This window comes from Ursus americanus, chromosome 19, assembly GCF_024610735.1.
Source record: "Ursus americanus isolate L20-20 chromosome 19, mUrsAme1.1.p, whole genome shotgun sequence".
NCBI lineage: Eukaryota > Metazoa > Chordata > Mammalia > Carnivora > Ursidae > Ursus > Ursus americanus.
Window position 1 is genome coordinate 37,761,079 of NC_142145.1, and position 20,400 is coordinate 37,781,478.

Genomic DNA, 20,400 nt, shown 5'->3' on the forward strand with positions numbered 1-20,400 from the left:
GCTCTCTGAAAAAAAAAAAAATTATGGATGTTTAAGTGTAGAAGTAAAGACAGTAGTGAAGAATGTGATAGAATCATTTACATGTCTTTAGATAGGTATGAAGACCAAATTCAAGTATTTCCTAAAAATCCTTTACTGATGTTTACAAGCAGCAAAGAAAGATTAGTGTGGGAAGAATTTGATTTTTATTAGATTTTTGGATTTTATAAACTGGTGAAGAAAACAAATTTATTATGTATTCTAAGATTAGTCACAATGGTCATAATTATTAAATAATCCACAATTGTCATGTTGAAGCACAAAAAATAGAAAGCCTGTCAAAATTTTAAAATAGACGGATACTCAAGTGTATATACAGAGTGACAGAGAATGAAAATGCTGAGACTTTAGAATTATGTTTTTAGCATTACAATTAACTTCAGAGTCCAGATCTGCTGAAGCAGTTAGTAAGACATTTATCAAGCCTGCTACCAGGTGACAGGGAGATTCAGGGGTATAACAAACAAAATGATTCATTAAATGCCTATGTCAAATAACAATTCATCTTTTACTTATAGAGATAACCAAATATGTAAAGAAGTAATTATTATTTCTAGTATAAAAGTTGTTATAATTCACTGCAAAGTGATGAATTCATTCATACTGTGAATTCTTTGCTAATGTGTGCAGATAAAGAAAATATAAACGTATTGACGGCTTCTTGAGAAACAGTGTTAAGTCCTGAAATCCATGTTTTTGATTAAGCACATATGATGTTAATGCCATAGCTGGATGAAAGAAAATAACTAGTTACATATATTCAAAAAGTTTCCAAGAAAGACAAATCCATCCACTGTTATACACATGAATAGTCATATTCAAGCCATTGCAAAATGATGCAGGGATTTTAAGAGAAGTATTTCATGAAATTTTAAAAATTATTCATCAAATTAGTTAAAACCACTGAATACTCATATGTGTTCTCAGATTTGTAAATGAATGATCAACCATTATTCTTTAATATGTGCTTTTTAAGAAACTCACTCCCTATTAATTTATAAAAAGAGCTTCAGGTATTCCTCTGTGAAAAATTCAGGCTTCTAGATGACTTTATGGTTGAGAACTACATTAAAAATTAGGATATTTTACAAAGGTATTTTCTCATTCAAAAACTTAAAATGTCCTAATATAACTCTAATAGGTGAAGCATGTTGAAGAAAAAAATCCAGCAAAATTGAAGCCATAGAATATACCTTTTAATTATGTCAAGGTGGAAATGGCCCATTGTCTGAATTATTTGGTTACAACTTTATCAAAGGAATACATTCAAAATATGTTGTACTATCTAAAAAAGATTGCCTGGTAGTTTTTTCATGATTATTTCCCAAACAGTGGTACTAATGAGTGGGTAAGAAAGCTTGTACATCACTTAGTAACTGGACAGTTTCTGAAGAACAATTCTGGAAGATATTTCAAAGGCTTCTTGAAACTAAAAATTATAAAAAACCTTATTTTTATTTGGGTTAGAAATATAATGTCCAATTACATGGGAAATTTATTAAGTATACAAGTAAATTGTAATTCATTGAAATGCTCATCTTCAAAATACAACATTAATCCAAATATTTCTTTAATTACTGATCATATGTCTAAGAAAAATATATTTAGTATTTTCTTGGTAAGTTGAATACATTTAATACTACTTGTATTTTATTTTTATATTGTTTATTTCATAAATTGTTTTTATTTTTAAAGTTGCTTCCCTTTATGACATATGATGTTGGATTTTTTAACTTTTTTTAACTTTTTTCCTTTTTTAAATAATTGCTTAAATAAACATGTGACTTGCCTTAAGAAAATTATTAAATGCATAGTAATACAGATGGTATGGTATATAATATGAGTAAAATAATAAAGAGGGTTCTGAAATGGTTTGAGAAACAATGTCCTATTTTCCTTTGTCATTAATTTTTGGATCTGTTGCCTCTTAACAATGTTGTTTTTTTCTAAAATTGTATAATTCAATGGTTTTTAGTATATTGACAAATTAAGCAACTGTAATTGTAGGATAACTGACAGTATATTCTATTAAACCTTTGCATGGCTTATCATTCTTTTCATGTGTGTCTTGATTTAAGCTTTTAATAAGAATTTATATTTGCTTTATATAGGTCTTCCCTTTTACGTTTAATTTATTCCCAAATATTTTATATTTTTTGACCAAAGCTTTTAAGTACTGTCACTATGTTTTTAAACAGATTGTTACTGTTTGGTTAAAAGCTATTAATTTCCTTATGCTTATATCCAGCCATTTTACCAAAGTCATTTATTATAATTTTAAATAAAATCTTCTGTTTTTCAAAGTGTTAAATCATACCATCTAAAGTTGAAGATGCATAATCTATTCATATTCAACATTATAATAATAAGTTTTGGTTTTATTATCCAATTGCATTTAGCTACACTTTCACAAAACATTAATAATAATAGTGGTAAGCTAATCTAATCTCATTCTTGAGTTCAGTGGGCAGGCGTTCAGCGTTTTATGATTTATTTTGATATTTTCTGTTCTTTATATTGTATTTGCATAGTTTTTCCTTGTACTAGTTTAAAAATTATTGAAACTAGATAGTGAATTTATCACATAACTGTTCTCTTGAGTGTTGACCGTATTCATGTTATTTTTTTCCTTTAATTTTTTAATGTGATGAATTACGATTGAAATTTTCTAATTTTTATCAGTTCTTACAACATAACTAAAATACATTCTATTTTATCTGATTAATTCTTTGAGCACTGTTAGACTTGATTTGCTATATTCTATTCAGAATCTTGAATCAATTTTTATAAATGGCAACAACATACAGTGTTATACTATTTTAATCAACATTTATTAAGTTTTGGTAACTACATAATTTGAAATATATTTCTTACTTTACAAAAGAATGGGAAGCTTCATAATTCATTTTTTTCTGTATATTTTTTCTTAGCTAGATGATTTGAAAAAAAATTATGAGCAACTATCCTGGAAGAGAAAAAGTTACGAAAAGGAGTATCTGGATGTACTTAATAATTATTATGCTGCAGTAAGTTGACCTTTCCCTCCTTCTCTCTGGAGTTCTATTCTCTATTTCTAAATACTAACTCATGCAAGTAAAAGTAATTTCATTATTATACATTTTTTTCCTTTCTGAGATACAAGACATGTATAAATGATTCTCTTATTATTTTCTTAAAGAAAAAATCGTGGGATATTGAGCTTTCTAATATTGCAAAAGACTTTTCAGATATTTCAATTGCAAATACTCAATTGATAGAAGAAAACAGAAGACTCGAAATTGATATTGAAACCATAGCAGGTTTAATCAATGACAGGTAATTGTGCAAATATAATTTTTATTTTGGTATAACATATCCAATATGTTAAATAATACATCTCTTCATTTTGTTCTCCTGGGGTGTGGTGGTGTTTGTGTTTATCATTAGCTTAAATTTTGTTTATTTCTATTAGCATTTTTTTTTAGAGTGGGAGGAGGGGAGCAGAGAGAGAGGGAGAGAGAGAATGTTAAGTAGGCTCCACTCCCAGCACAGAGCCGGACACAGGGCTTAATCTCACAACCATGCGATTATGACCTGAGCTGAAATCAAGAGTCAGATGGAGGCTTAACCAACTGAACTACCCAGGTGCCCCTAGATATTGCTTGATGTTGCTCTTTAAATCACTCTGAATCCCTTTAGAAATATCAAAATGGTGAAAAAATGATCTAATAAGGAGTTTTCTGTTCACTCATATCACCTCTTTTTGACACATCCTCTTATACTCAAAGACACTTTAAAATTAAAATATGTTTAATTAAACTTCTGCTGTCCTTGTCAACCCTCAATTCTTTCTAGCAGCTACTAGTTTTCTCAGGTCAGAAATCTACAGGTTTTCTTGCTTCCTTTTTCTATTTCAATCCTCATATTCAACATGTTAAGAAAAAATCTTCCACATGCTAAATATCTTTTTATCTGTCTCACTACTCCACCAGCACCCTGGTACAAGCTATCATCATGTCTTGCGTGAACTTACAGTGACTTCCAAAGCTAGCTTACTGCAGTCATTATGCTCTCTTTCTAATCCATTATCTACACTATGGTAGGTACATTTCTTTTTTCTTCCTTTTTTTTTTTTAAACATAAGTATGATCAGTTCCTCTCCATACCTACATAAATGTTATCAGGAATGAAGGGACAAAATGCCTCCTTACCCTCTCCTGCTAGGTCCCTGAATAGGCAAACATACATGTCTGTGCAGTTTCATATCACACATGGTTTACTTACCCTTATTATTTGGTTCGGATACAATGGCCTTACTTCATCTTCTCCTATTTGCCATATTTTCCCCAGCCCATTTGACATTTTAATGCTATTTACTTTTCCTATAGTATTTTTCTTGTTCCTTCTTCCCAGCACTTATCCTTAAGACAGTTTAAGAGTCAGTTCTGAGAAGCTTTTCATTGACTGTCCAGTTAAATCCAATTTGTCTCTTATGTGTGTGTATGGCCCACTTACTTTTCTCCATATCTCTTGCCATATTTGGAATTTTGTGTGTGTGAATATTTGACTCTTGTTCATTCCCCTCAAAAAATGAGAAGATCTATGAAGGCAGACATATACCATGGCCATATTTTCTTCACCAGTGAATCCACATCGTCAAGCATAGTGCCTGACACATACTGTGCTATCCAAAGTTAATTATTGAAGGGAGGGAAGGAGGAAAGAAGGTACAGGAACAATGATGATATTTGATGATTGTATAGAAAGATTGTTAAAATTTCTTACTGATCATTTTATTTTTGGTAATGATAGAATGAAATATTTGTAAGATTTATCTGTATGTTGAAAATACCTTTTTTATTATTATTATGTTCAATTAGCCAACATGTAGTACATCATTAGTTTTTGATGTAGTGTTCAATGATTCATTAGTTGCATTTAACACCCAGTGCTCATCACAACACGTGCCCTCCTTAATACCCATCATCCAGTTACCCCATCCCCCCACGCCCCTGCCTTCTGTAACTCTCAGTTTGTTTCTCAGAGTCCAGAGTCTATCATGGTTTATCTCCCTCTCCAATTTCTTCCCATTCAGTTTTCCCTACCTTCCCCTATGGTCCTCTGCGATTTAAAAGAGAACAAAATGAACATTGTTTTCCAAGAGACAACTTAAAAATGTACTTGTTAATATTACTACATTTTATTAGGAGAAGCAGAGGGGAGAAAAAAAAATTGAAGCTAATGAGAAGACTCCTCTGGCAGAAGAGAGTGTGAGGTTAGCATTTATTCGATTATCCCACAGTAACAAGCAACCACCCTATCTTAGTGGTATACAAGTATAAAAGTTTATTTCTCACTAGCAATTGCAGCTTAGCTGTGTCTCTGCTTTACGTTATTTCTACTTCTTAGATTCAGGGTGAAGGATCAGATCCTTCTAGGACACATTGCTCTGATAAGTAAAATTCATTAGTGAGATCACTTGATAGCTCTTAGAGTTTCCACCAGAAGATAAGTGTTTCTTCTGCTCACACTCCATTGAACAAAGCAAGTCATATGGCCAAGCCTGATGTCAACAGGGTGGTAAGTCTAATCCTCTTAAAAAGAGAGACAGTGCATAATTGAGAATACTGATACAATCTATCACATGTAGTGGGAACGTAGCCCTGGTTATAGGAAAGGATTTCAATCATATGTATTGCACTTGTCCACTTAATACCTTAGATATCATTTAATTACTTAAATTTTCCTTCAAATTTTTACCTGAAATTAAAAAAATTAATGGATGATTTTAATAGCAGATTATGTAGTTCTCAACAGAGAATAAATGAAAGAATAGTGAAATGAAAGATGAAGGGATATACAGGCAAGAAAGAGTCAGGTCTACCACATTTCTCAGTGATGTTCCAAAGGAAGAGAAGATTAAAAAAAAAAAAACCACAGAGGTAATATTTGAGGAGATAATCATCACTCATATATGCCAAACATTTTTTTACGTTCTTGTTTTTAACTGGTCTCTCACTCTCAGATGATAGGTAAGTAGGTAGGTAGGTAGGTAGATAGGTAGATAGATAGATAGATAGATAGATAGATAGATAGATAGATAGATTCAAATGTAATTATTCATTTCCAAACTTTATTTGCTTTTCTTCCAAATCTTCTAAGTCATTTTATGATTCCCTGTTTGATGTAGATATTTACAGCTTAACTTTTGCTTCTTCAATGTAGTACAAATAGTTATTTTATTTTAGTTATTATTTTATCTACATCTAACAATTTAAATATGTGTAGTCTTTGTAATCTTTTTTTTCTGATTCTTTTTTTAAATAATAATATTTTTTATTATGTTAGTCACCGTACAGTACATCCCTGGTTTTTGATGTAAAGTTCCATGATTCATTAGTTGCGTGTAACACCCAGTGCACCATGTAATATGTGCCCTCCTTCATACCCATCACCAGCCTATCCCATTCCCCCACCCCTCTGAAGCCCTCAGTTTGTTTCTCAGAGTCCATAGTCTCTCATGCTTTATTCCCCCTTCTGAATACCCCCCCTTTCTTTATCCCTTTCTTCTCCTACCAATCTTCCTAGTTCTTATGTTCCACAGATTAGAGAAACCATATGATAATTGTCTTTCTCTGCTTGACTTATTTCACTTAGCATTATCTCCTCCAGTGCTGTCCATGTTGCAGCAAATGTTGAGAAATCGTTCTTTTTGATACCTGAGTGATATTCCATTGTATATATGGACCACAACTTCTTAATCCAGACATCTGTTGAAGGGCATCTTGGCTCCTTCCATGATTTAGCTATTGTGGGCAATGCTACTATGAACATTGGGGTGCATATGGCCCTTCTCTTCACTACGTCTGTATCTTTGGGGTAAATACCCAGTAGTGCAATTACTGGATTGTAGGGTAGCTCAATTTTTAACTTTTTAAGGGACTTCTGCACTGTTTTCCAAAGTGGCTGTACCAACTTGCATTCCCACCAACAATGTAGGAGGGATCCCCTTTCTCCACATCCTCTCCAACTTTTGTTGTTGCCTGCCTTTTCAATTTTTGCCATTCTAACTGGCGTAAGGTGGTATCTCAATATGGTTTTGATTGGAATTTCCCTGATGGCTAATGATTTTGAACATTTTTTCATGTGTCTGTTAGCCATTTGTAAGTCTTCATTGGAAAAGTGTCTGTTCGTGTCTTCTGCGCATTTTTTGATTTCTTTATTTGTTTCCTGTGTATTGAGTTTGAGAAGTTCTTTGTAGATCTTGGATACCAGTCTTTTATCCGTAGTGTCATTCGCAAATATCTTCTCTCATTCCGTGGGCTGCCTCTTAGTTTTTTTGACTGTTTCCTTGGCTGTGCAGAAGCTTTTTATCTTGATAAAGTCCCACAAGTTCATTTTTTCTTCTGTTTCTCTTGCCTTTGGAGATGTGTCATGAAAAAGGTTGCTGTGGCCGATGTCAAAGAGGTTGCTGCCTATGCTCTGCTCTAGGATTTTGATGGATTCCTGTCTCACATCGAGGTCTTTCATCCATGTGGAGTTTATCTTTGTGTATGGTGTGAGAGAGTGGTCAAGTTTCATTCTTTTGCATGTAGCTGTCCAATTTTCCCAGCACCATTTATTGAAGAGACTGTCTTTTTTCCACCAGATGTTTTTTACCACTTTATCAAAGATTAGTTGTCCAAAGATCCGAGGGTCCATTTCTGGGTTCTCTATTCTGTTCCATTGGTCTATGTGTCTGCTTTTGTGCCAGTACCATGCTGTCTTTGTGATCACAGCTTTGTAGTACAACTTGAAATCTGGCATTGTGAAGCCCCCAGCTTTATTTTTCCTTTTCAACAGTTCCTAGGCGATTTGGGGCCTTTTCTGGTTCCACACAAATTTAAGGGCTGTTTGTTCCAGTTCTTTGAAAAATGTCATTGGCATTTTGATTGGGATGGCATTGAAAGTGTAGATTGCTCTGGATAGCATGGACATTTTAACTATGTTAATTCTTCCAACCCATGCTCATGGAATATTTTTCCATCTTTTTGTGTCTTCTTCAATGTCTTTCAAGAGTGATTTGTAGTTTCTAGAATATAGATCCTTTCCCTCTCTGGTTAAGTTAATTCCGAGATAACGTATGATTTTTGGTGCTTTTGTAAACGGGATAGATTCCCTAATTTCTCTTTCTTCAGTCTCATTGTGCATGTATAGAAATGCAACTGATTTCTGAGCATTGATTTTGTATCCCCCCACATTATTGAATTGCTCTATAACTTCTAGTAGTTTGGGGGTGGCTTCTTTTGGGTTTTCCATATAGAGTATCATGTCATCTGCGAAGAGAGACAGTTTGATACCAATTTGGATACCTTTTATCCCTTTTTGTTGTCTGATTTCTGCTGCAAGGATTTCTAGTACTATGTTGAATAATAATGGCAAAAGTGGGCATCCTTGTCATGCTCCTGATCTTCAGGGAAAGGCTTCCAGCTTTTCCCCATTGAGAATATTTGCTGTAGGCTTTTCATAGATGGTTTTTATGAGATTGAGGAATGTACCCTCTATCTCTATACTCTGAAGGGCTTTAATCAGGAAAGGATGGTGTATTTTGTCAAATGCTTTTCCTGCATCTATTGAGAGGATCATATGATTCTTGACTCTTTTCTTGTTGATATGATCTATCACACTGATCGATTTGCGAATGTTGAACCACCCTTGCATCCCAGGGATGAATCCCACTTGGTCATGATGGATATTCCTTTTAATGTACTGTTGGATCCTATTAGCTAGCATCTTGTCGAGAATTTTGGCGTCCATATTAATCACAGATATTGGTCTATAATTGTCCTTTTTGATGGGGTCTGTGCCTGGTTTGGGGATCAAGGTAACATTGGCCTCATAGAATGAGTTTAGTAGTTTTCCTTCTCTTTCTATTTTTTGAAACAGCTTTAGGAGAATAGGTATTATTTCTTCTTTGAATGTTTGGTGGAATTCTCTGGGGAATCCATCAGGCCCTGGAGTTTTGTTTTTTGGAAGGTTTTTAATCACTGCTTCAGTCTCTTCATAATTAATTGGTCTGTTTAAAAAATCAATTTCTTCCTGTTTCAATCTAGTAGTTTATAGGTTTCCAGGAAGGCATCCATTTCTTCCAGGTTGCTTAATTTATTGGCATAAAGCTGTTGATAAAAGTTTCTAATGATCCTTCCTATTTCCTTGGTGTTGGTTGTGACCTCTCCCTTTTCATTCATAATTTTATTAATTTGGGTCCTTTCTCTATTCTTTTGGATAAGTCTTGCCAGTGGCTTATCTATTTTCTTTATTCTTTCAAAGATCCAGCTTCTAGTTCTGTTGATTTGCTCTACTGTGCTCCTGGTTTCCAATTCATTGATCTCTGCTCTATCTTGATCAACTGCTTTCTCGTGTGTGGATTAGGCCTGTTCTTCTATTGCTGTTCCAGCTTCTTGAGGTGAGAATATAAAAACTGCATTTTAGATTTTTCTATTCTTTTGAGTGAGGTTTGGATGGCTATGTATTTTCCCCATAGGACTGCCTTTGCAGTGTCCCATAGGTTTTCGACTGTTGTGTTTTCATTCTCGTTGGTCTCCATAAATTGTTTAAATTGATTTTTGATTTCCTGGTTTTTGAATCATTCTTGAGCAGGATGGTTCTTAGTTTCCAAGTGTTTGAGTTTCTTCCAAATTTTTCCTTGTGATTGAGTTCCATTTTCAAAGCATTGTGGTCTGAGAATATGCAGGGAATAATTTCAGTGTTTTGGTAACGGTTGGGACCTGTTTTGTGACCCAGAACATGATCTATTCTGGAGAGTGTTCCATGTGCATTTGAAAAGAATGAGTATTCTGTTGTTCTAGAGTGCAGTGTTCTGTATATATCTATGAGGTCCATCTGGTCCAGTATATCATTCAAAGCTCTTGTTTCTTTGTTGATTTTCTGCTTAGGTGATCTATCTATTGCTGATAGTGAAGTGTTGAGGTCCCCTATTATTAACGTATTATTATCTATATTTCTCTTTATTCTGGTTAAGTTTTGGCTTGTGTATCTTCCTGTTCCTCTGTTGGGGGCATAGATACTTATAATTATCCACTTATTGGATACATCCTTTAAGAATAATATAGTGCCCTTCTGTATCTCTAACTATAGTCTAGTTTAAAATCCAATCTGTCTGAAATGAGAATTCCTACCCCAGCTTTCTTTTGAGGTCCATTGGCATGAAAGATGGTTTTCCATCCCTTCACTTTCAGTCTGGATGTATCTTTAGGTTCAAGATGAGACTCTTGTAGACAGCAAATGGATGGGTCATGTCTTTTTATCCAATCTGCAACCCCGTGGTGTTTTATGGGAGCATTTAGGCCATTCACATTGAGAGTGATTATTGAGAGATATGATTTTAATGATGTTATGTTGCCTGTAAAATCTTTGTTTCTATAGATTGTAACTTTCTGTTCTGTGTCACTCTTGGGGCCTTTTTACTTTCATAGAACCCACTTAATATCTCCTGTAGGGCTGGTTTCATGGTTATGAAATTGGTCAATGACTGGCGATTCTGGAAGGTCCTTATCTCTCTATCAATTCTGAATGACAGCCTTTCTGGATAAAGGATCCTTGGTTGCATGTTTTTCTCTGAAAGAGCTTTAAAAATGCCCCCCCCCCAACCTTTTCTCTCATTCTAGGTCTGTGTAGACAGGTCTGATGTAATCCTCATACCTTTGCCTTGGTACGTGAGAAATTTCTTTGCCCTGGCCGCTTTCAATACTGTATCCTTGCATCTAATATTTGCGAAATGCACTATGACGTGACAGGGCATAGGTTTGTCGTGGTTGAACTTGGGAGGGGTCCTCTCTGCCTCGTGGACATGAAAGCTTGTTTCCTTTGCTAGATTAGGGAAGTTTTCAGCTTCAATTTGTTCAAATATCTCTTGTAGACCTCTCTCTTTCTCCACCCCCTCAGGGATGCCGATGATTCTGACATTGGAACGTTTCATTGAGTCAGTAATCTCCTGTAACCTACATTCCTGAGGTTGGATTTTTTGAGCCAAGTTTCTGTTTTAGCTTTCTCTTCTACCATCCCATCCTCCAGTTCACTAATTCGTTCTTCTGCCTCATTTACCCTGGCCGTCAGAGCGTCTAGTTTGACTGCGTTTGATTCATAGCATTTTTAGTTTCTGCCAGATTCGCTCTCATTTCTGCCCTTAGAGATTCTATATTCTCGTTAATATTTTCATTAATATTTTTTTCAAGTCTACACATCATCTTGACCATGTTACTCTGAACTCCATTTCTGATAATTTGGTTATATCCATATCCGTCAATGCTGTGGCAGAGGCCACAGACTCATTGTCTTTTCTTTGCTGGGGGGGTTTCTCCTTCTCTGATAAGGAGAAGTGGCAGGGTTGTCCAGAGCCCAAATTATTGACCAGGAGCCATGAAGTGTGCACTTGTTTTATAGGGATCTTAGGGATGTGGGCTTCTTGATTTTTCAGCCTGCCTTCTGGGGAAGGGACCGGCCGCGCTGATACTCAGGCAACCCTTTTTGGGTAGTCTCCCTGTCCCCTGCAAGGGGGATGGGGATGGGCACACTGTAAGCAGGTTTTTCCAGCCTTTGTTCTCTGGTGGCTCTCTCTGGCAGTTTTCTGTGGCTCTTCTGAGAGTCAGAGCAGCAGTGGCCGAATCCCAGCCTCTGTCTCAGAATAGCGAGATCACAGTCCACTCTCCACTGAGCTCTTCTGGCCACTTTAACTCTGTTTCTGTTGGTGCTGCTAAACCCTACAGTGTACCGGGATGTACGCCCCACAGCCGGTGTCCCAGCCCTCACTTCTGTGGCCGGCATGTCTCTGTCCTTTGTGTTTCTAACACCGCCAGCCGCTGGCTGCCCCCGCGCTCTCCGGAGCTCCGTTTCAGTGTGGTTCACGCACACTCCGGAGCTCCGGTTTTCAGACTGGTCACGCACGTGTTCCTGGGCTCATGGTCTCAGTCTGCTGTCTCCTGGATGCTGTCTGCGAGTCAGCCCACTCCCCAGGGCAGGTGGCTACCGCTTCCCGGCACCCGAGCGCGGAGGCTCCCTCCCCCTTCCATTTATCTTCCGATATCTGTGCCTGGATTCACGGCTCCCCGCTTGTACCTCAATACTCAGTGCTGGAGATGTTCATTTGTAGAGATCCAGATATATCTTCCTGCGTCTCAGGCTGATTCAATGGGTGTTCAGGATGGTCTGGTACCTATGCAGCTCGACTCAGGGGACCAGCTGAAAAACGGGACCCCTACTCCTCCGCCATCTTAACTCAACTCTCTAGTCTTTGTAATCTACTTTTGCATCTTACTCTCTTAGCTAATGCTTTTGGTGTCTTTTTTCCTTGTGCTCTTGGCTATTTTTATTGTGCATTGTCCATTTTCTTCTAGAAACTCTTTGTGGAAAATATTTGAGTTGAGATAAAATTGGGCTAATCATATGCCCACCTTATATTTATGAGAGGGGTTCTCTTTTTCAGTTTTGTCCTTGGATATGTCCAAGACTTTTTTTCATTTCCCAAGCTATATAATTCAAAGCTCCATTTTATCAACATTTCCACATCTTGTATGGTCTCTTCGGACTCTGCTTATAGTGTGTATTTGTTGTGGAAAAGAAAATATGAAAAAGTGCAAAAAACATAAAATCATTTCAGTAAATAGAGGCAATCATATTAATATATTACTGATCTTTTCATTCATAAATTAATTGGATATCCTGCTTTTATTCCCAACGTGGTATAATAGAATTTTTGGTACATTGTTATACAAATTTCAAATATATTATTTAAATATCTGTACAAAAGTCTATTATATGGGTGAGCCATGATTTTTTCATACTTACTCTAAAGTTTATGTTTAAGTTGTTCTTAGTTTTATGACTTATAAATAATGTGGTGATTTTTTTTCAGAAATCTTTCTTAGCATCATTGCTTTTTAAAATTTAAAGTAGATTTATAAAAGTAGATTGGCTATAATACTTTTAAATTCCTATTATCTTAAAAAAAATAAAATAAATTCCTAATAACTTTTTTTTCCTAATAACTTTCTAAATCTACTTTCTAGAAAGAATGTATCATTTATTGAAGCTGAGCAATACGTAAGCTTGTTCTGTCATGTGTGCCTGTGCTAACATTGAGTGCTATGGTTTTTAAAATATCTGTTCCAATTTGATAAATGAAATAGTATGTTTTCAATATTGTTAACACTCCATTTCTCTGATCACTAATGAGGTGGGATATTCATACATACTCTCTTGAATTCTTCTTTTTCTAGAGAATTCTTGTGGGGATCCAGAGAGGCAAAGTACCTTTTCTAAATTACTACAGCTTTAACACCACTGGCATTTGAAACCTGATTTTCTATATCCAGATTCAGGATTTTTTACCTTATCTCATTTTTTTTTGTAATTTAATCTGACTTCAATTTAACTGATGGTTAATGGATGTTCAAATACATTTGACATATTAGTCCAATAATAATAATCCCAGATAGTAGTCTTACCATTAAAATGGCAATTGTCTTAGGGTACAGGTAAGATTGTTGTGAGTTTGCACTTTGACTTTGTGGCTAGAGCTTAGAGCAAGTGCTTGATCTGACTTTGTGTGTGTGTGTGTGTGTGTGTGTGTGTGTGTGTGTGCGCGCGCACGCGCGCACATGTTTTTATGTGGCAGGCAGCTAGGGCAAACATTGAGAGTAGGGAACTAAATGTTAGATAATGAATCATTCCAAAGGATTTAGACTCTGATGAAGACTATAGAAATCCACTAAAGAAGCTGTATGGTCATATTTCTCTTTTAAAGATATCACTTTGGTAGTAATTGGATGAGTTAAGATTTGAATAATGAAAAATGTATGGAGGAAAAAAGAAAGGCTGGAGGGAAGATGTTGATATGTTTGGTCTGGAATTGTGTATGGCGTGATTCGATAAGTGTCTAGGTATCACTTTGATGCATAGGTCTGAAATCGAGGGAAGATGTTCATGGAGATTAAAGCTAGATATGAAATGCAGAAGTGCTTTAATTCGGCAAGCAAACATTTTTATGTTTGCCACTTCATTTACTTCTTAGAAATTAGAACTTTCATGAGGTAGAAATTTTGTGGGATAAATTATAACATCAAACCATATATAAATATAAGGTAAAGTTTCCTCAATATCAGGGTCAGAAAAGAAATATTATTAGTGGCCTCTATAGACTCTATCCACTAACAAAACTGCTTTCTCATTCATTAGAAAATGAAACCTAAATTCAGCTGAAAAGACAAATATAAAATAGGAAGCTTCTATGAAGAAAACTCCAAATATAATTAACATTTATTTAACTGTTATTATTTATTTTTAAAAATATTTTTCCAGATTTAGTGAAGAATAATTGAGAAATGAAGATTGTATATATTTAAGGTGTACAAATGTTGAGTTTTTAATTAAGACTTTATTTTTTAAAAGGCAGTAGGGTCACAGCAAAATTGAGGAGAAGATATGGAGACTTCCCATATACCCCCTGCTCCTACACATGCATATCCTCTTCATTATCGACATCCTTCACCACAGTGGTACAGGTGGTACAATTGATGAACCTACACTGACAGAACATAATCACCCAAAGTCCATAGTTTACATCATGGTTAACTCTTGGTGTTTTACATTCTATAGGTTTGGACAAATGTATAATGACTTGTATGTACAATAATGGTATTATACAGAGTATTTTCATTGCCCTAGTCTTCTGTGTCCTGTCTACTCATTATTCTCCCCACCCCTCCCATCCAAACTCTGACAATCACTGATCTTTTTATTGTCTTCATAGTTTTTCCTTTTCCAGAATGACACATAGTTAGAATCCTATAGTATGTAGCCTTTTCATTTGGATTTTTTTTTTCACTTACTAATATACATTTAAAATTCCTCCATGTCATTCATGGCTCGATAGCTCATTTCTTTTTAGTACCAAGTACTATCTGTATCTGGATGTACCACAGTTTATTTATCCATTTACCTACTGAAGATCATCTTGGTTGCTTCCAAGTTTTGGCAATTATAGATAAAGCTGCTATAAATATTGATGTGCAGATTTTTGTGTGGACAAAAGTTTCAGCTCCTTTGGGTAAATACCAATTAACAGGATTGCTGGATCATATGATAAGAATATGTTTAGCTTTGGGGCGCCTGGGTGGCTCAGTCGTTAAGCGTCTGCTTTCGGCTCAGGGCGTGATCCCAGCATTCTGGGATCGAGCCCCACATCAGGCTCCTCTGCTGGGAGCCTGCTTCTTCCTCTCCCATTCCCCCTGCTTGTCTCTCTCTCACTGGCTGTCTCTGTGTCAAATAAATAAATAAAATCTTTAAAAAAAGAAAAAAAAAAAGAATATGTTTAGTTTTGTAGGAAACTGCCATACTGTCTTCCAAACAGGCGGTATTATTTTGCATTCCCAATAGCAATGAATGAAAGTTCGTGTTGATCCACATCCTCACCAGCATTTGGTATTGTTCTGGATTTTGGCCATTGTAATAGGTGTGTAGTGATACTTTATTATTGTTTTGATTTGCATTTCCCTAATGACATATAATGTGAAGCATATTTTCATGTACTTATTTGATATTGTTCGTATACTTGTCTTCTTTGATGAGGTGTTCATTAAGGTCTTTGACCTGCCTGTTTTTTAATTTTTTTTCCTTACTGTTGACTTTTTAGAGTATTTTGTAGCTTTGGATAACACGTCTTTACCAGATATATCTTTTACAAATATTTTCTCTCAGTTTGTGGCTTATCTTCTCAATTTTTTGACCTTGGGTTTCACAGAGCCAAAGGTTTTAATTTTAATGAAGTCCAGCTTATCAATTATTTCTTTCCTGGATTGTGCCTTGTATCTAAAAGATCATTGCCATACCCAAGCTCATCTAGTTTTTCTTTTATGTTATCTTCAGGGATTTTATAGTTTGCATTTTACATTTAGGTCTATGATGCATTTTGAGTTAATTTTTATGAAAGGTTAAGGTCTGTGCCAGCTTCTTTTTTTTTGTATATGGATGTCCAGTTGTTCCAACACCGTTTGTTGAAAAGGTGATCTTTGCTCCACTGTATTGCCTTTGCTTCTTTGTCAAAGATCATTTGACTGTCTCTGTGGGTCTATTTTTGGGCTCTCTATTCTGTTGCATTGACATATTTGTCTGTTCTTTCACTAATAACCCCCACTGTCTTGATTGCTATAGCTTTATAGTAAGTCTTGAAACTATATATATATGTATATTTTTAAAGATTTTATTTATTTATTTGACAGAGACAGCCAGCCAGCGAGAGAGGGAACACAAGCAGGGGGAGTGGGAGAGGAAGAAGCAGGCTCCCAGCAGAGGAGCCTGATGTGGGGCTCGATCCCGGAACGCCGGGATCACGCCCTGAGCCGAAGGCAGACGCTTAACCGCTGTGCCACCCAGGCGCACCTTGAAACAATATATTTTTAAAATGAGTAAATGTAGAAGTATGTAAAATTTTTTAATATTCAACATGGGAAAAAATCAAATTCTAATCAAATAAATCAAAATTTCTATTGTGATTATAACTAAACTCCTAATGTAATATTGTTTTATAATTTAATAAAATGATATCAGGCAAAAGTAACCATAAACAGCTCTATGATCTATTTAAACAAGAAAAAGATTAAACAATCATTAAACTGTGTAGTGTTGGCCAAAATATAGATAGCTAGATAACTGAAACATTACTAGATACTAACAGTAGTTGGTAGGAAATAAGATTTTAAATTTTTCTCTTGATATAGAGCAAGTGATAGGGAGCAGAGGGAAAAGGTGAGAGAGAATGCCAAGCAGGCCCCATGCCCAGTACAGAGCCCAACATGGAGCTTGATCTCACAACCCTGAGATCATGACCTGAGCCAAAATCAAGAGCCAAATGAACAGAATTCAGCTACATAGAACAACCTGGGTGAATCTCATAATCATAATATTGAGCAAAAGAAGACACAAAAGTAGTATATACAATATGATCCACTTCAAAAACTAACACATTTTCATGGTGGTGGTAGACATCAGGATTGCAGCTCCTGTTGGATGGCAGTCACGGGAGAGCACTCATAGGAGTTTCTGCTGACAGTGTTCAGTTTTTTCTGTCTGAATGAAAGCATTACTGGTCCATTCAACAGTGAAATGTAATAAGCTGTATTCTTTGATTTGCATACTCTTTTTTATAAAAGTTCTACTTCAATAAAATGTTATGTTTAAAAACAGACATTAAATTACATAAATTGTTAATTCAGTCCAACAAAAAATACATTCAGTAATTTATTAATCTATTATTGAATTCATATTACATGCATAAAGTTTCTATATATATATAAAAGGGAAAGTTCCTGCTTTCAATGAACCCCCAAGGTAATAATTATTATAGAAGCTAAACTTTATTAGCAGCCTAATAAGTATGATTAGAAAGGCAGGAATGGCTTTAGCTAGCAAAAAATTCTGGAGTTGCAGCTCTTTTTAGCCGTTAGTGACTTATTACCTGTGATTTCTTTCCCCCATTCATTTCTGTGGTTTTCCAGAAGTATTCTGCCTTCTGTACGATCTCAAATTTATTTAGTTATTTTTCCTCTTAGAAATAGGATAGCCTTGGTGATAGTTTACACATAAAATAAAAAAAGATAAAATGTATACTTTTTGCATGGCTGCACACCTACTGCTTTATAAATGCTTACAGATAGGACCTATCTGTATTTTCACTTGTTATTGAATCCTCAAGGACTAATCTAGTCACTAATCTACAGACACATTGTTGATGTGCATTAAATATTTGTTGAATGGCATTTTTGATAGAAAAATTCATTTGTTATACACTATACATTATAAGAGATACAGAAAATAATATAAAGGTCAGTTGTTTTTATTATCTCATGGTTAACATCAGAAATAGTTTCATGTATCTTTATTTTTACTCTGTGCAGTGATTTTATAATCTAACAATTATGGTCAGTAGACTAATATTATAACTTTATGCTTATAATGAACTTTATAATCAAGGTTTATACTTAAAGAAAATGTAGACCTGGGTGCCTGGGTGGCTCATTTGGTTAAGTAGCTGCCTTCAGCTGGGGTCTTGATCCCAGAGTCCTGGGATAGAGTCCCAGGTCTGGCTTCCTGCTCAGCGGGGAGCCTGCTTCTCCCTCTGCCTGCTGCTCCCCCTGCTTGTGGTCTCTTTCTCTCTGTCAAATAAATAAAATGTTAAAAAAAAAAAAAAAGAAAATATAAACCTAAATATCGAATGTATGTTTGTGAGTGTATATGTTTGTGCATGTGTGTGTGTGTTTGTGTGTCCTGAACACTTGCTTGATATGAAATGCTGTTTAAGCACTAGGGATATCATTTAAATTTACATTCTCCAAAATAGATAATAAACATGTGAAATGATTATTTTTTAAAAATTCAGTTACTGATACTTTTGTGAGAAAGAAAAAATTGGAAAATGTGCTTGAGTTACAAGGCCAGGGAAGGTTTGGGAGCTCTGCTTTAGCAAGGACCTTTAGGAACACCTGTCTCTAAGGTGTAACATTTGAATGGAGACGTGAATGAAGAAGACATGCTACCTTTGAGCTGATCTGAGGAAGAAGTTGTCAAGTAAAAGGAATGGAACGTGCAAAAGCCCTGTGATGGATAAAGATCCTATGTGTTCTAGAAACAGAGTGGAGGTCAGTGTTTCCGGAAAATTGTATGTGGGTAGAGTAATTTAAAGAGACAAATGTTGGCAAGCAGACAGGGCCCAGATACTGCAACCCCTTAAGTGGGCTGTGATAAAAGAATATAGATGAAAACATTGAATGCATTTAAAGTATCTTACATTTTATTTTAGAAAGATCTGTTGGGCAGCTTAGTGAAGGATGGACTTTAGTGGATATAGGAAGGATGACAGCTTTTTTTGTAATTCAGAAAAATTATAATGATGCCATAGATCAAGGTTTTTTCCCAATAAAAATGGTAATAGCTGATTTCAGATATATTTCAGAGGAAGTGCCAACTAGATCTTTTGATAGATGGAATATAAAATGTGAGGGAAAAAATGGTCCTCCAGCTGTTTCCTGAGGTAACAATGGCTTGAGGAAAGTGTGAGGAGGATTTTGGAGAAGATATAATTATGTCTCTTTGGGCCATATTAAACTTCAGATTCTAATTAACTATTCAAATGGAAATGAAAAGTAAAAATCAGGTACATAGGTCTATAGCACAGAGGTGAGGAAGGCAAAAATTTTGAGTCATAAAATTAAAAGGACAGGGTGAAATGTCTAAAAAATATGTAGATTAAAGAGTCATGAGAATTTACATTTCCTGCAATGTTGATATCAGAGAATGTAAGACACTTATAAATGGAGCATAAATAGGATACACATTCTTTAAATGCCATGTCGTGGTTATGGGAAAGTAAAGGAAATCCTCAGGGACTAATGCAAAGAAAACTGAACAACCTCAAGTTAAAATTTTAGTTGATATTTGGCTGCTCTGAAAATAAGAATTGTAGAGTAACTTTGCTGATCTTGGCAAACAAGGTAGTTAAATTTTAGTGTCTTCAGAATATAGGCCATGGGCTATGAATCTGAACAAGTAAGGGAGCTGGGTAAAGTAAAGGCATTTGAATGGGTAGAGCAGAAAAAAATATACTCACAACAAAGGCAGAGACAAGAAAGTGTGTTTGCCTAAGCCTGGAACCTGGGTAGGGAAAAACAAGTGAGAACAGTCTGCCTTTTTGTCACAATTGTTTGATATTTTCCTTTATATATACCATCTAGGTGGTCTCAAACAAGAAATTACCACTTTAAGAAATTATCTTACTTTGATAAATATTCTCTAGAAAAATAAATTGGCTGAGGCCACACAAGACTTTCTGAGATAAAGTAAAGCTTTTAAAGATGAGCTCACAAAATTCCAACATGAATGAGAGTTAGCAGAAATAATCAGCAGCATATTTATACCCCCAATAATTTCAAATGATAGTATTAAAATAACTCTGCCTGAGTAAGTTAAAATTGTTAAAGGGAACAAAACAAACTAATAGAACACTATCAAAACAGTTCAGGGAGGTTTGAAAAAGAACTCACCAAAACTTGCAGAGCTAAAAACTGGATTCGTTTTGATTAAAGATTTTATTATTAAATAACAAAGCAGCTGGGAGGGGAAAGAATCCGTACACTTGGAAACATGGAGAGAAACCAGAATGCAGCACAGAGAGCAAAAGAGACAAAACATATGGAGGAAATACTAAGAATTATGGAGAAGATAGTGAGAAATAAATGAGAAAATGGGAAAGCAATATTCAAAAAGACAATGGCAGATAACAGTCCATAATTCTTTAAAGTGTGAATCCTTAGATTCAGGCATCACAATAATCCC

The 20,400-nt window shown here is 35.2% G+C and overlaps 1 protein-coding gene across 1 annotated transcript in view; it reads left to right on the forward strand.

Annotated features, from left to right (window-relative positions):
* The window catches only part of CCDC178 (coiled-coil domain containing 178), a 372,754-nt gene that overhangs the window by 77,002 nt on the left and 275,352 nt on the right, over positions 1–20,400 (forward strand). Inside the window, exons 10-11 of the mRNA XM_087869978.1 lie at positions 2,970–3,065; positions 3,218–3,354. Of these exons, the coding sequence (XP_087726104.1) occupies positions 2,970–3,065; positions 3,218–3,354 (233 nt within the window). The remainder of the gene's footprint in view (positions 1–2,969; positions 3,066–3,217; positions 3,355–20,400) is intronic.